This window comes from Neocloeon triangulifer, unplaced genomic scaffold, assembly GCF_031216515.1.
Source record: "Neocloeon triangulifer isolate White Clay Creek 2 clone unplaced genomic scaffold, ASM3121651v1 ptg000012l, whole genome shotgun sequence".
Classification (NCBI taxonomy): domain Eukaryota; kingdom Metazoa; phylum Arthropoda; class Insecta; order Ephemeroptera; family Baetidae; genus Neocloeon; species Neocloeon triangulifer.
The window spans coordinates 18,794,503-18,807,765 of NW_026775554.1; the positions used below are offsets into that span (position 1 = coordinate 18,794,503).

The following is a 13,263-nucleotide window of genomic DNA, read 5'->3' on the forward strand; positions in this document are numbered from 1 at the left end:
GTTGCGACTTCCTCCACTAGATGCACGATTCGTAAGGCTAAAAATTCCTTTTGACAAACCATACCTTTGGCCTCTCCGCGACAGGTGGCGCGTCTCCGCGGTGGTTACCTCAATTTAAAAAATAATAAATCTGTGCAGAGGGGCAGAAGAGGACCGCAGCAAACGAACAGGACACACTGAACACACGCAAGTAATTGGCCGCAATTTAAATATTAAGCAAATTGCGAGCCCAATTCCAGTCGCCGGGTTCACAGGAGGACGCTCTGCGACCGACGACAGGGCAACCGGAGCTAAAGGTGAGTTCGAAACCCTCCAATCCTTCCCCTCCGTCCGGCACCTGTTGCTGCTGTTTTTTTTTTCAGCCGAAAATTTCGTGCGCAAAAAGTTGACTGAAACATATTTGCAAAAGGGCCAACGGCACCGTCGTTGGCCTCGAATCAAATTTGGCACCGTTTCTAATCGTCCTACTCCGACCTATAAATTAAAATAGACCGAGAGAGTTATTATAAATTATTGTGCTTCGATCAAATGCACATACATTTAAATAAATTTATTACAATATGCGACGCGTTTTCATTTCAACACAATTCTCTTATTGCTGATGCATGCAAATTTTACATCGAGTGTCGCGCGCATTCAAATTGAAATTAATTCATTACATCAGCGGACTTTGCTCCTCTCGGTCGTTGCTGGTTTTTCAGCTGCACAGCGAGCAACGGCAACGCCGCCAGCCTTTATGAATGGCTTTTTTATGGTACGAGATCTCTGAGAATGTCCTTGAAAAAGAGCACATGGGGGTGGACCAAAATAATAAAGCGAGAGAGCGAGCGAGGGAGGGGATCGGCTGCTGCACCGAGATGAGATGATGCTCAACCTTAAAATTAAATGAGAAAAAAATACCCTCCAACCCACCACCATATGAAACACTTCAGCGGCAAAAAAGCCCTAGGAGGAAAGTTGAGGCCGTGCGATAATAAATCACGCAGCTCCGCCGTGCAGCAGCCCTCGCCAGCACACGGACGGCTTATTTTTTTAATTAAAATGTTTCCAAATGCACCACCCGGCCGCAAGCAGGCGTTGTTTGCGTTAAATGCGACAACGGCAGACAGATTTTTCCCAGCAGCCCTTCCGAACATTCGCCGAGAGGGTGATTTTTCTCGTTCTCACGCCGACCATTCATCACTTTAAAAGGGCGAATTTCCGTCGCTTTTACTGTAACTAATTCGTCGCAATGAGAACATTTAATTCAATTAGCCTTTGAGGTGTTTAAAGTTCATGCTAATTAAAAATAAAAGCTGTTATTAATCAGACAACAATAATATTGAAATAAACAAAGACATTGTGTCTGAATAATTTGAATAATACAAAAATTGTCACATAATATTTGAACTTCAGCTTGTCAATTGATGGGATTAAAATCAATTAATTTAATTAAATGGTCTTAATAATTACATTTATTGTTAGAGCTCAAAGCTTAATCTTATCTGGCCAAAGAGTGAAAATATTTATTTAAAAACAAAAAAAATTATTTGCTCAAAGATCATCAATAGTTGTTTTGTTATTATATGATTATAAATAGGAATTAATACTTTAATGATTATCAAATTATTAATCATGAGAGTTTTAACATTTGTCCGCATTTATTGTAAACAAAATATTATAACACATAATCAATATATTTTACATTTTTAACTGAAATTACATTTTTTTCAATAATTGTTTAAAAATTTCAAATATCTTGTTTCAATAAATGATTCCTCTTATTTCACTAACAATAAGCTCCATATAGGGAAAGTACATACCACAAATAGTAAATTTTGCAACACAATGAAATTGTATGCAAAATAAAATTGGCCTCTTAGAGATACAAATTTAATTTCTGCATCTTTTAATTTTTACAAATTTCATCTTCCACAATTAATTCCACCTCTTAACTCGCTTCAAAACGAGTTACCTTTCTTTGGTCTCGTTGCTGGTTTAAAAAAAAAACTCTCGAACGAAAAATAGTCTCATACGTCTGCAAAAAAGAAGAAGAATTTAAGAAAATTTAAACTCATAGCATGTTTTTATTTTATATAATAAGTAATTTTGAACTCAATTTATCAAATATTAATCAGTTTGACTTTTACATAGTATTCAAATTATTTTGTTAAATAAAAACTGATATTTTATATTTTGGTCTAATTTAATAAATTATAACACAACATGGCGCATTTTTTTCTTTTTTTATATATGATATATATATGTGGTATATTTGATCTGATTTCCTGCTGATGTATAAAAAAAGCAAAAACAGAAATCGTGGCTTGTGAATTCAAGAGTTGAGTTTAACACTGATTTATGATACACAGGCAAGTTTTGCTTAGAAACAACCAGGGCTTTTAACAAGCTGAGGGCTCTCATTGTATTGGAAACACCAAACGTGCCAAAAATCGGAGCACGCATTTTTTACATATTTTTTTTTGATCCGTCGGCAATCTCGTCACGGGTCGCGTTTTAAATCGCGCGTGTGTTGTGTGTATCAGATGAAGCGAACAAAGGGGCCGATTATGCATTCGGAACAAGTGCAGCTCATTGAGTGCAGCTCGAAAAACCGCGCGACCATATTCGGCGGCGGCTGCTCTCGGAGGTCAATATATCGCTGTTTCCCAGAAGCAGCGGTGGATGCTGCGAAGACTCAAGACAGCTGGCAAACAGAGCAGGCAGGTCGAAGCGACCGACGCACCTGTCGGCAGGCACATCTTCTCCCACCCTTTTTGGGCTGTTGCAGGGTTGCCGATGGGAAAATCTGAACCGTACTGTTTTCGGGGGGGTGAAATCAATTTTGCTTCTTCTCATCTCTCTCGACGAGAGACGTTTGTTTGCGCTCCGATTCTCCCCCAAATGGACCAAATTTTCCCACACTAAAGGTCATTGTATGCGTGCTATATTATATATCGCGGCGATTCAGGAAATTTCAACGAAAGGTGCTATTGAGCGGGTGAAATTGTTCAGGCTCTAAAAATAGACCAATTTTGTACCCTTTGACGGACGTGGGACAAAAAAATGAGTCTTTTATATTTTTTCATTTTTATACACGAAAGTTTCAGAATAATAATCAAACAGAAAATTTTAATTTCCCGCTTTGCTTTTACATTAAAAAATAAGAAATACTCTGCCATTAGCCATTGGCAAAAATGCTTTATAAATTTATATTTTATGCTGGGATTTTTTCACATTGATGAAGAGCAAAAAGGTTAAGTAAATATTATAATTCAATAAATGGTAAAACATATAAATTCTTAATTCTTTAAAATGAAAAAAAAATATACAGTCCATGTCAAATTTATTTAGCCAATGGTTGGACTATAATTAACTTATGTGTACTTGTTCGTATATCACCCTATCATAAATTGCAATGTAAAACGAAATCAAAATCATTGCGTATGTAGAAATTTTTAACAATAACATTTTAGGACTAAATTTTTAAAATAAGAAAGTATTAAATAAGTAATAGGAGCAAAATAATCATTAATTTCAATAATTATAAATTTATAAAAAAAAATGACCAAAAATTTATTTCTCTTTGCGGGGTAGTTGCATTCACACCCTTCTTAATCCAATAGCTTTCCTCTTAACTTCTTACATGGGTTCCAAGTGGGAAAGAAACAGGTCTACGCACGCCTCGCTCAAAATTCCCAGGGATAGGGATGCTGTCGACAAAGGTGACTAATGTCCTGAGAATGGCCCCTTTTAAACTTTATGGCCACTCAATTGTGTGCTACCGAAAAAACTCAGGTGCAATAAAGAGCCCTTCAAAGAGGAAGATGCACGGCCCATTCATTCTTTGCTCTTTTCTTACATCCAACGCGTTCCTTGGGTGCATTTGCGACGGTTGAGGATAGAAAAAAAACGTTTGCATTTTATGACCAGGGGCCAGACAGGAGCCACCATATAACTTGAAAGTAGCAGTATTATTGCTGGGTAGCCAAAAATTTACAAGCACCATAATAGGTGATAATGTGCGCGTGTTTTACAGCTTTTTTGTTGAAGTGCATAACTTTTATGATCCTTTTTAGTGACCATTTTTTATTTATTGATGTTTAATAATATTTATAAATATGGGGTAAAATTTAAACTTTATTTTGAGATAAATTCATATCATGATAAGAATATATTCTCTAAAAAAAAAAGAAATAAAGTAATGATTAATAATACAATTTTATTAATTAAAAAAATTTATTGATGGTAGGCAATTCAAATTGAGAATTCATGGAGTGATGTTAAAAAATACATTTACATATTTTTTTTAACAATATGAGTTACCATTTTTAAATAAAACAAAATTACACATAAAAATATTTTTATACTCCTCAAAAAAACTGCGAAAAACTCTAATTGAAAAGTGCTTGACTATCATCAAAATAAATAAAATTATTAGAACAAAAATAGGGCCAAACTTGCATGGAGCAAAAAGCTGCCAAGTTTTTATATTGACATGCAAAAGGGGGGACTTCACGAATTACCAACAAGCCATCTTTTTTTAATCATTCATTTTTTTCTGTTGATAACAGGTGCTGGAAATGGCCAAAGCAGTGTGTCCAGATATCAACGACGGCTACTTTGTGCCGGACGAGGACGACTTCTACATGGATCGGGGCTTCGCAGATTTCAAGAAGCGCCGTGTGCTGGTGAGTATTCTTTTTATTTTTTAGAAACTTTGTCGAGATGCGTTTTTTTCTTCTGTTTATATCAGATTTGATAATGAATATGAGCAGCAGTAAAGTTCTATATAACCGAGCTGCTGCTGGTTTGGAAACCAGCATTCGGTGGCCCATATAGCCCTGTGGGAACCACCCCGATCTGACACTTGAGATGGGCACACCTGACGACCGCTTCCTCTGAAACATGAGCTCAGGGTGCAGCAAGGGGGAATATATAGATTCGGTTGCGTGGTTGCCAAGCAGAAAAGCGACGAACGCTAACTCGAATTTGTATTCGTCTCTGGTTGGAACGCTGTGAGAAATCCGCTCAAACCGAGTGGAAAAAATTACACATATTAAATCGAGAGCCGAAAGCAAATGGGTGAAAGGTCTCTCTTAATTCTGCACGCCCCGCGCGCGAGAGAGGAAAACCTGTTGCATGAGCGAGTAACTGGACGCGCACTTTTTCTGCTCACTTTTTGATAGCTCTGTTATCAAAAGTAGGCCTTGGTGCTGCCGCTTCATGTCTGCGATGGCTATAATTATGATGAGTGTCATCATTGAAGCCAAACTGGATTTCGACTTTCAAGTGCAATAAAAAATCCAATTTATTTGGAGCACAAATTGAAACGGACAAAAATTTACAGTAATTTAATTAATTTAAGGAAGAAACTTAAAAAAAAATTAAACTTAAATCCAAATTAAAAATAAAAACAAATAATTTGTATTTCAAAGTTAATTGCTAATTGTAAGCGAATTTTAGATTTTTTTTAATTTTCACATCATATTGTTGGATAAAGTATTCGCCACTTTTTCTCTGCGCCTGAATTTTGTGCCAAAAACTTGTTTTTCTCTCTTCGAAATAATTTACGTTTTTAAAGTCTCTCGGCACTTGTCTGCTGCTGCGGCGACAAAAAGCTCTCGTTTGAGTTCAAAAGGCTGCTCTTAAATCTTCCACGTCCCCGGCGCAGAATATATTTTTCACCGCTCGCTCGCACTTATAGATAGAAATAAGGGGGCTGATCCATTCATTTTTAGCCATGCACACAAAAGTCATTAGTTTGTCTCAGCATTCCTAACAGCTTTTAATTTGTACCAAACAACTTTTTACTCGCTAAGTTCTTCCCCGAATCTCCGCGGCTCGCGAGAGAGAGAGAGACTCTCGCTCGAACTCTTCTTTGGTGTATAATTTTTTATGACGCGTCGCGCGGCTCGCGTTTTTTCCCTCGAAGCATCTCTAATTGAGAGCGACTGACTGACTACTAGTGCTGCTGCCGAGAGCTACCGAAATAGCGATTACACTGCTCTGTCATGAAGAGACGCCGCCGCGTTTACGGCCGCGCTCTCTGTATGTGCTTGAAATGGGCGAGTCTGAAGAAAGAAAGAGAGAGAGAAAAGTAGCGGAGCTCGTCTGTATCAATGATTTCGGAGATGAATGAGAGTAGCAAGCAAGCTTAGAGGTCGATGAAAGGTATTGGCACCGGTTTATTTTGCTTGCTGGCTGCCTCGACTGCTCTCGGAGCTTGGAGAGTTGAAAGGTCGAAGGGGGTTTATTTTTGCATTGTGTCAGCAAAAAATAAGACACTGTGTTGCTATGCCTGCGGGAAGGATCGAGTATTGAGAGAGAGCGGTGATTTTTTGAACTGTTATTCTGTATCACAGGGGAGAGGCTAAATTAAATCCAAACTTAATTAAATTCTAAGTAAATTTGTAATTAATAGAAATAAATTTCAATATTTTGATTATTCCTTATTCTTAGACTATACTATTTTAAAAATCATGTTTAAATCTCAAAATAATGGAATTAATTTATTGGGAGAGAATATAGCTATTTTATTGTTGGAAAGAAATAAATACAAACAAATTTCGCTCTAAATTTGGTTTGGATTATCGGAAAATTGAACCCTATACCCACCCCAATATAATATGCTTTGGGCAAAAACATGAGTTAATTTGAGAAATACTTCAAAGATTTAAGTCAATGAATAGAAAATATTTACCCGAATTAAAATTTTAAAATATAATAATGAGCTTTGTTTCTTATAATAAAGACATTAAAATGATAACTTTTTTAATATCCATATTTATAAACCAAATTTCTTTCCTTGTATTTTTTGTTCTAATTTCATCTCTCCATCCAAGTTATATTGACTCCATGCCATAACCCTTCCTTCATTTTATAAGTGTTAAAATTATACCATACTTTTGTACGCTTTGTGTTTTCTTAGTCAACGGATTTCCCTTTCAAAGTCAAATCTTAAAAATAGACCCGAAACAAATTAATTTCGGCGCAGTTCAAAGGAAACAAAGCAACCCCAAAATAGAAAAAAATGAGATTAAAAGAAAAGCATCCCCCGCGAGTTGAACCAAAAAGGCTTGTTCGTTTGCCGCTCCATCTGATTTCGAAATGCCAATTGGAGCTGCTGGTGCTGGTGCTCGTCGTTTGGAGCCATTAGAGCGACGAGTGTACAAAAAAATAATGCAAACGGTTGGTGCAGGGAGTAAAGCAGAGCAGAGGGGATCTGAATAATTGGGATTATTATCATTGCTGCTATGCATGTTGTGTGTGTATTTTGGAGTAGCATCTCACAGCAGCAGCAGCACCGAGTCAGTCAGCAGGAGGGGGTCTTTGTCTGTCATCTGGAGTGGTGTGGGAGGAGGCTTGGCAACAAGGCGGTGCTATTTCCATTCATAAGTCGCTTGCCAGTGTCTGCTGTGTGCCCCGCATACTAACACACGCTCACTCACTCGCGGCGCGGCAGCATCTCCCCCAGACCTGTTGCTCGACCGACCTTTCCTCGATGTCTCAGCCGCGATAGCGTCCCTCTGGGTTAATTAGTATTCGCCCCTGGAACATCGGCCGAGTGTGTTCAGTTTTGCTTCTGGTGGTGAATCTTCTCGCTCTTCCTTGCTCGGCAGCATCATGAACGACAAGAAAAGGAAACGCCGATTGGTAATTATCTTTTGCTCACGGCATGTTTTATAATTCGCGATTGTTTTGATTTACGAAAGTGATATTTATACAACCCTTTTCCTCTTCTAATTATCTTCGTTTGTTGTTTCTGCACGCATATATTCGCTATGCTTCTGTTTTGCTTTGGGTAATTGAGAGCAATCGGTCGTAAAATTATATGTGAATTTGCAGAACAATTGAAAACGAAACAAACGGCCTGCGGCTGAGTGGAGAACTTTTATTGGAGCAATTATTCGTAATGTGCGTGGAGTTGAAAAGTGGCAAGAATGAACGCGTCTTTGCGCGGTCATTTTTATCTGCACAAATAACTCGCTCAAATGGGCTAAGGTCTCTGCTTCTTATCTCATACCGGAGCTTGAATCGGCAATGATGTTAATTGGCATTAATCATTTTGGCATCACAATTGATTGAAGAAAATTGATAAAAGGATTTTTTTATAAAAGTTTAAAATTTGAATAATTCATAAGTTCCAAGTCCTTTTTTTAAATCGCTTGCTACTTATTTTTAAATTTTAAAAGATTCTCAATTATATTATAAATTACAACTAATAAATAAATTATTAATTTGAAACAAAATTAAGTTAATATAAAGAAACGAGGATTTAAAAACCTGGAATTTTCTAGAAAAGTATAAATATTTTTTTGTATTTGAAGTATTAATTTTTTAATCTTTTTATTTTCTTTTAAAATTTCAGAAATTCATAGTCACAGGGAATAAATTTTGAATGCAGCTAGAAGATTTTTTTAAGGATTTTTTTTTAATAATTCCACATCTTTTTCAACTGCCCAAAAATTTTTAACTTCCTGCTAGAGTCCATTTAGTCCATAATGAAATTCTTGACGGCTTTCTAATTTTTTTCATTCACATTTTTTGAATTAAATTATTTACTTTTACATTGAAAAGCCATTGGAAGCTTTTTGTCTCCAAATTGCGGCCCCGCGGGGTGCCGTTTAGGCCCATTAAAATCAATCGGCCGCGCGCTTACTTGCTCTTGAATCAGTTTCGCCCAATTCCACCTACGGCCCGAGGGGGCAGATCAGGGTGCCATTAGCGAGTAATGTGCCCGAAGAGTCCATTTGGGCGCACGGCATGTGTTCGATTGCCGGCCGAGTTGACGAATTCTGTGAAGAAACGCAGATGAGAAGGCCAAGCTGGCTGGTTGTGGAGGCCACATGCGGGGATGGATGAGGCTCTGAAGTTAATTCCTCAGATTCTGCTTGAATGTGCCACGCAGCTGAAAAGTAATTTTAGAGCCGCATATTGAGTTTCAAGTAGAAAAGAGAGACCCACTTGCTCTAGCCTCCTCTCCTCTTTTTCGTCTTCTCTATCGCGCCATTTATTTTTTTATATTTATAAAAAAAACCGTGGCGTCTCCAGCAAATATTAATCATCGGAACCTTTCCTTTGAAAAATATGAGTCCTTTGTCTCTCTCCTAAACGGTCACATACATATATAATTCCCACTTCAAATATTAGACTTATCTATTTAACTCGGCCGGGCAAACAAAATCTTTTCTCGCTCGAATTTGTATTATTTGTCTCAAATAATATTCTATACGAAGAGCGCCTTTATTTTCTTTCTCTGGCATTCAATGTTGCTGCTCCGAGACGAATCATGCGCAGTGCACAAATGCTCTTTTAACGACTTCGCAATTAGCCCATCAAATTCGGGGCTGATTACTCTATTAACGGCCCTCATCTCGTGCACCATCTAAAGGGTCCATGCGCCATACTTAAATTTACAAAACTTTGTATCACTCTCGCGCTGCAGCTGCGTAATGTTTGATGCACTCGTGCGCGGGCGACGACGACATCGTCACGAGGACTTATCTGCTTAATTAGATAATCGCAAGTTCAATTTGATAGACAAATAAGCATCTTTGATTAAACTCTATTGCTTCAAATATAACAACAACGCTCGACCAGTGAATCTACGTTTGAGATAGGTCGTTTATACAATTTTATACATTCGGGACAAAGAAATTTTAATTTATTGTATACACATTGAAGAGCGACTTTTATTTAAATTAAAATCTGAATTCAAAGGTAGAATATTAAATAATCCAAAACTCAAAGTCGCGTATAGTAAAAAAAGCAGTTTTTGGTGAAATCGTTGATAATATAATATTTTAGATAAAAATAAAAAAATTATTTTTTTGCAGTTTGCACTCAATAATCTTAATTCTGACAGTACATAATTTAGAATATTCTGTTCAAATTACATAATGTTTTTCTCAGTTTTTCTTCAAATTTGACAAAATCGTTTGGAGATCTAAGAAATATTCAATTAAATTTTCATAATTTTTAATTTCATGTTCAAAAAGTATTCCTTTTTATATATTCTATTCAATTAATAATTTTCAACCACTATTGATAGTTCAGGATATACTGGAAGGGAAGGAATCTGTGATATCGAATATCTCTCTCTAACGGAAAAAGTTGCCACTTTTAGTATTATTATCTACAACTTCCTTTGGAAATTCTGTGTAAGAAACGATCAAATCCGGAAGAATTGGTAAATGAGATTTTAAATGAAATATTGTATTTATTTATACAAAAAGCATCCCGTCTTACATACAAAATAAGTAAATAACTTTGTAAATAAAATTACAAAAAAATTTATTGAAAATATAAATCGATTTTATTACTTTTATTTATGCGCTGATCCGTTTTGCCTTGCAACTTTGCACAATTATATTCATTAACTTGTAAGGGTGCTAAAAATAGAAACCAAGCGTTTGCTAGAACAATCAGCAGTATATATTTTTCCACTAAACTTTTTTAGCTGGCGTCTGCGTTTGTTCGTTGGATTTTTTCCCTCATGTGTATATAACCAACGGCGGGCGGTGCACACGGTGCCGCGCACGTTTTTCACTTTTCTCTCATCAAGTCCGCGTGTATGTGCAGAGAGGGAAGCGAGTGAGCTCGCCGTTTATTCGATTTTTTTTCTTCTTCATCCAAGTCCGTAATTCTGTTCGCACGAAACCAAATCCAGTCAGTCAGTATATATTCGCGGACGAGTGTATTATTTCACGGTGCGCGGAGCGAAGAATGGGGAGCGCGAAAGAAAAGCAGCGTCTATAGAAACGAGAATGCACAGTGGACAAAAATGAGTAACGCGCGCGTCGCCTGCTTTTCTCCAACTGCCGAATGTGCAATTATTCGCGCCCCCGGGCCGTGAACTGATATGGACAATTAATTGGCGTCTCTTTTCGCCCTCGCCTAGAAATAAAAACAGTCGAGCAGAGGAAAATAATAAAGGTGCTGATAAAAAGCGAGAGCTTCGTGGAAGTGACGCGTGGGGATATTGGTGAGAAGAGCAGACACCGGAATTTTCGTTATTTTCCTCAATCGCGGTCACTGTCAACAACAACCGTGTAGGAGAAAAGACGCTCTTTCGCTTGGTTGAATCGGAAATTATTTTTAGATAAATATGTGACAAAACTCGCTTTGGAAATACACACGTTATGATTTACGTCATTTCATGCGATTAATAGGATCAGAATAGGAAAAAACATTAATGGAAAAAGCAAGAAAAGATCTCAATATAAATTAATTAAATAATTGAAGTTCTATGGTTTAAAGAAAATTTTAGAGTTTATTTTAAATATAACCATTGAAAAATAAATTTTATAAATTTAATCAAAAAGAAGATTTATTATAATTCATAAGTTCAAAGCAGGAAGTGGGTTTTTTCTAAGCAACATGAAACAAAAGCGACTAAAAAAACCTCAAGGGAAGCTAATGTTATAAACATGTTTAATAATTCAATTAATTATTCTTAGGAATTGAACCATGATGTTCCTTTTGGGAATTTTTTTCATTAAAAACAAGGTGCAATTTATTATACTATAGCTGCAGTCATAGACACAAGGTAAATTAATTGAAAACGTAAATTAAAAAAAAAATTAATAGCAGGGAAAATGCTTAATTGAAATTAATATTAAATATGATTTTTTTTTTTAATTCACTGAAGTAAATAAAACTGATTTTAATTTCAAATACATTACACATATATATTCCAAAATTGACCTCATGCTCCAAAAAGTAATTCTCTTTGTGAAGAGAAATATTTTAAAAAGTTATTTAAAATTTGAATTTTTTATTTGGTTATTGTTTCCTAAATTTTTCTATTTGTCAGTTGATTTTTGTTGTTTATTTGCTGAACGGTTACAATCACATTGTGTCAAATAATGCTTAGAGTGGCGTAGAGTAAAATAAAATATTTGTTTCGGAAAATATGAAATTTGAGGCGAAAAACGGGTCAAGAATTTTGCTTAAATATTCAATTTAAAAATGCACGAAAGTAAATAATTTCTTAAGTAAGTTTTTGTCTTCAATGCTTAAATTCAAAACAAATATTATTTACAAATAGAATATAAATCTATAATCCTCTGAAGAAGAAGGTGCCAAAAAATCCAACCGAGCTTCCACGTTCATTCAATTTTCCGGGCCTCTCCCCTATAGCGACGCGCAGATGGAATATCGCACAACACCCATTTATACATTTTTTTTTTATATTCATCGGTTAGGCAAGGCGCGGTCGTCGCCGCACGGAGATTTGGCGAATTCGCCGCGCATGATAAACAAACAAACTGCCGATTGGTAATCCGCGAGCGTTCGATGGGCTGCTCCTCGGATGGCCTGCGCGCTCTGTGTCTGAAAACAATGCACCAGGGACACGCGAGGGCCTGCATGCCAAATTCACATTATGTATTTATACAGACGCATTTGTACCAAAGTTAATACAAAACCAATATAAGTAAATGTATATAAGCGCCAAATCGGCTGCTAATGCTTTTTGTATGCGATTGTCAATCGACGCACGTTTCATTCAAGACTTTTTTTCTGTGCAGCGCTTCCAGTTGCCGCCAGGGCACCGGGGCTCCGAATCGCCGACCCCAAGCATCAAAATGGAGCCGGAGGACGAGGCCTGCGTCCCTGCGGGCAAAAGTATGCAGAAGGTGCCCTCGCTCAGTGACCTCAGCGACCCCGAAAGCTCTCTTGGTGAGTACACAATTTTTATCTTAGTTTTTGGAAAACAGAATGAAAAGTTTGAAGAAGTAGTACAATTTATAAAAAAAAAAAAATCAAATTTGTTTTTAGTGCAAAATTATATCGTTTATTTTTGGTTAATTTGTCAACATTAAGTTATTTCTGTTCGAAAGAAAATGAAATTGTTATGGACAAAACTGCACCACACTAGCAAGAAAGAATTTTGCTAAAACTTTGAATTTGAATCATCGATACTTTGCTTCTTTAAGTTTACCTAGAAAAATTAGGCAGCTGAAATTTCAAGTTGAAATCTATCTTTTTGAAACAAAATTAAAATATTGAAAATTATTAATTAGTATCAATATTTTCTCAAAATATTTTATTTATTATAAAAATGACGAGAAAAACTTGTTATAAAAATTAAAGTTTTTTGACTTTATTTCCCAATGTCAACTTAATAAGGCGCAAACGACCGTTGCCTTTCAAGTCACAAACTCGTCCGTCTCACTAAATCGCTCGGAGACAACTTTGTATCTATTTCTCGTTCCCCTCTCGCTTTGCTGCCGCGTCTTCTTTCCTAATATTTTTTGCCTCGCGACGCGAACCGTCAGC

General features: G+C 36.5%; 1 protein-coding gene across 2 annotated transcripts in view; it reads left to right on the forward strand.

Moving 5' to 3' along the window:
• Positions 1-127: 127 nt before the first annotated feature.
• The window catches only part of LOC132197097 (protein C-ets-1), a 45,324-nt gene continuing 32,188 nt past the window's right edge, over positions 128-13,263 (forward strand). Inside the window, exons 1-3 of one of the 2 annotated variants that reach the window (XM_059620160.1) lie at positions 128-296; positions 4,554-4,670; positions 12,513-12,663. In XM_059620160.1, the coding sequence (XP_059476143.1) occupies positions 4,563-4,670; positions 12,513-12,663 (259 nt within the window). In that variant the 5' untranslated portion in view covers positions 128-296; positions 4,554-4,562. Of the gene's footprint in view, positions 297-4,553; positions 4,671-7,389; positions 7,636-12,512; positions 12,664-13,263 lie in introns of those variants that run through there. The other variant, XM_059620161.1, reaches the window with a different exon arrangement.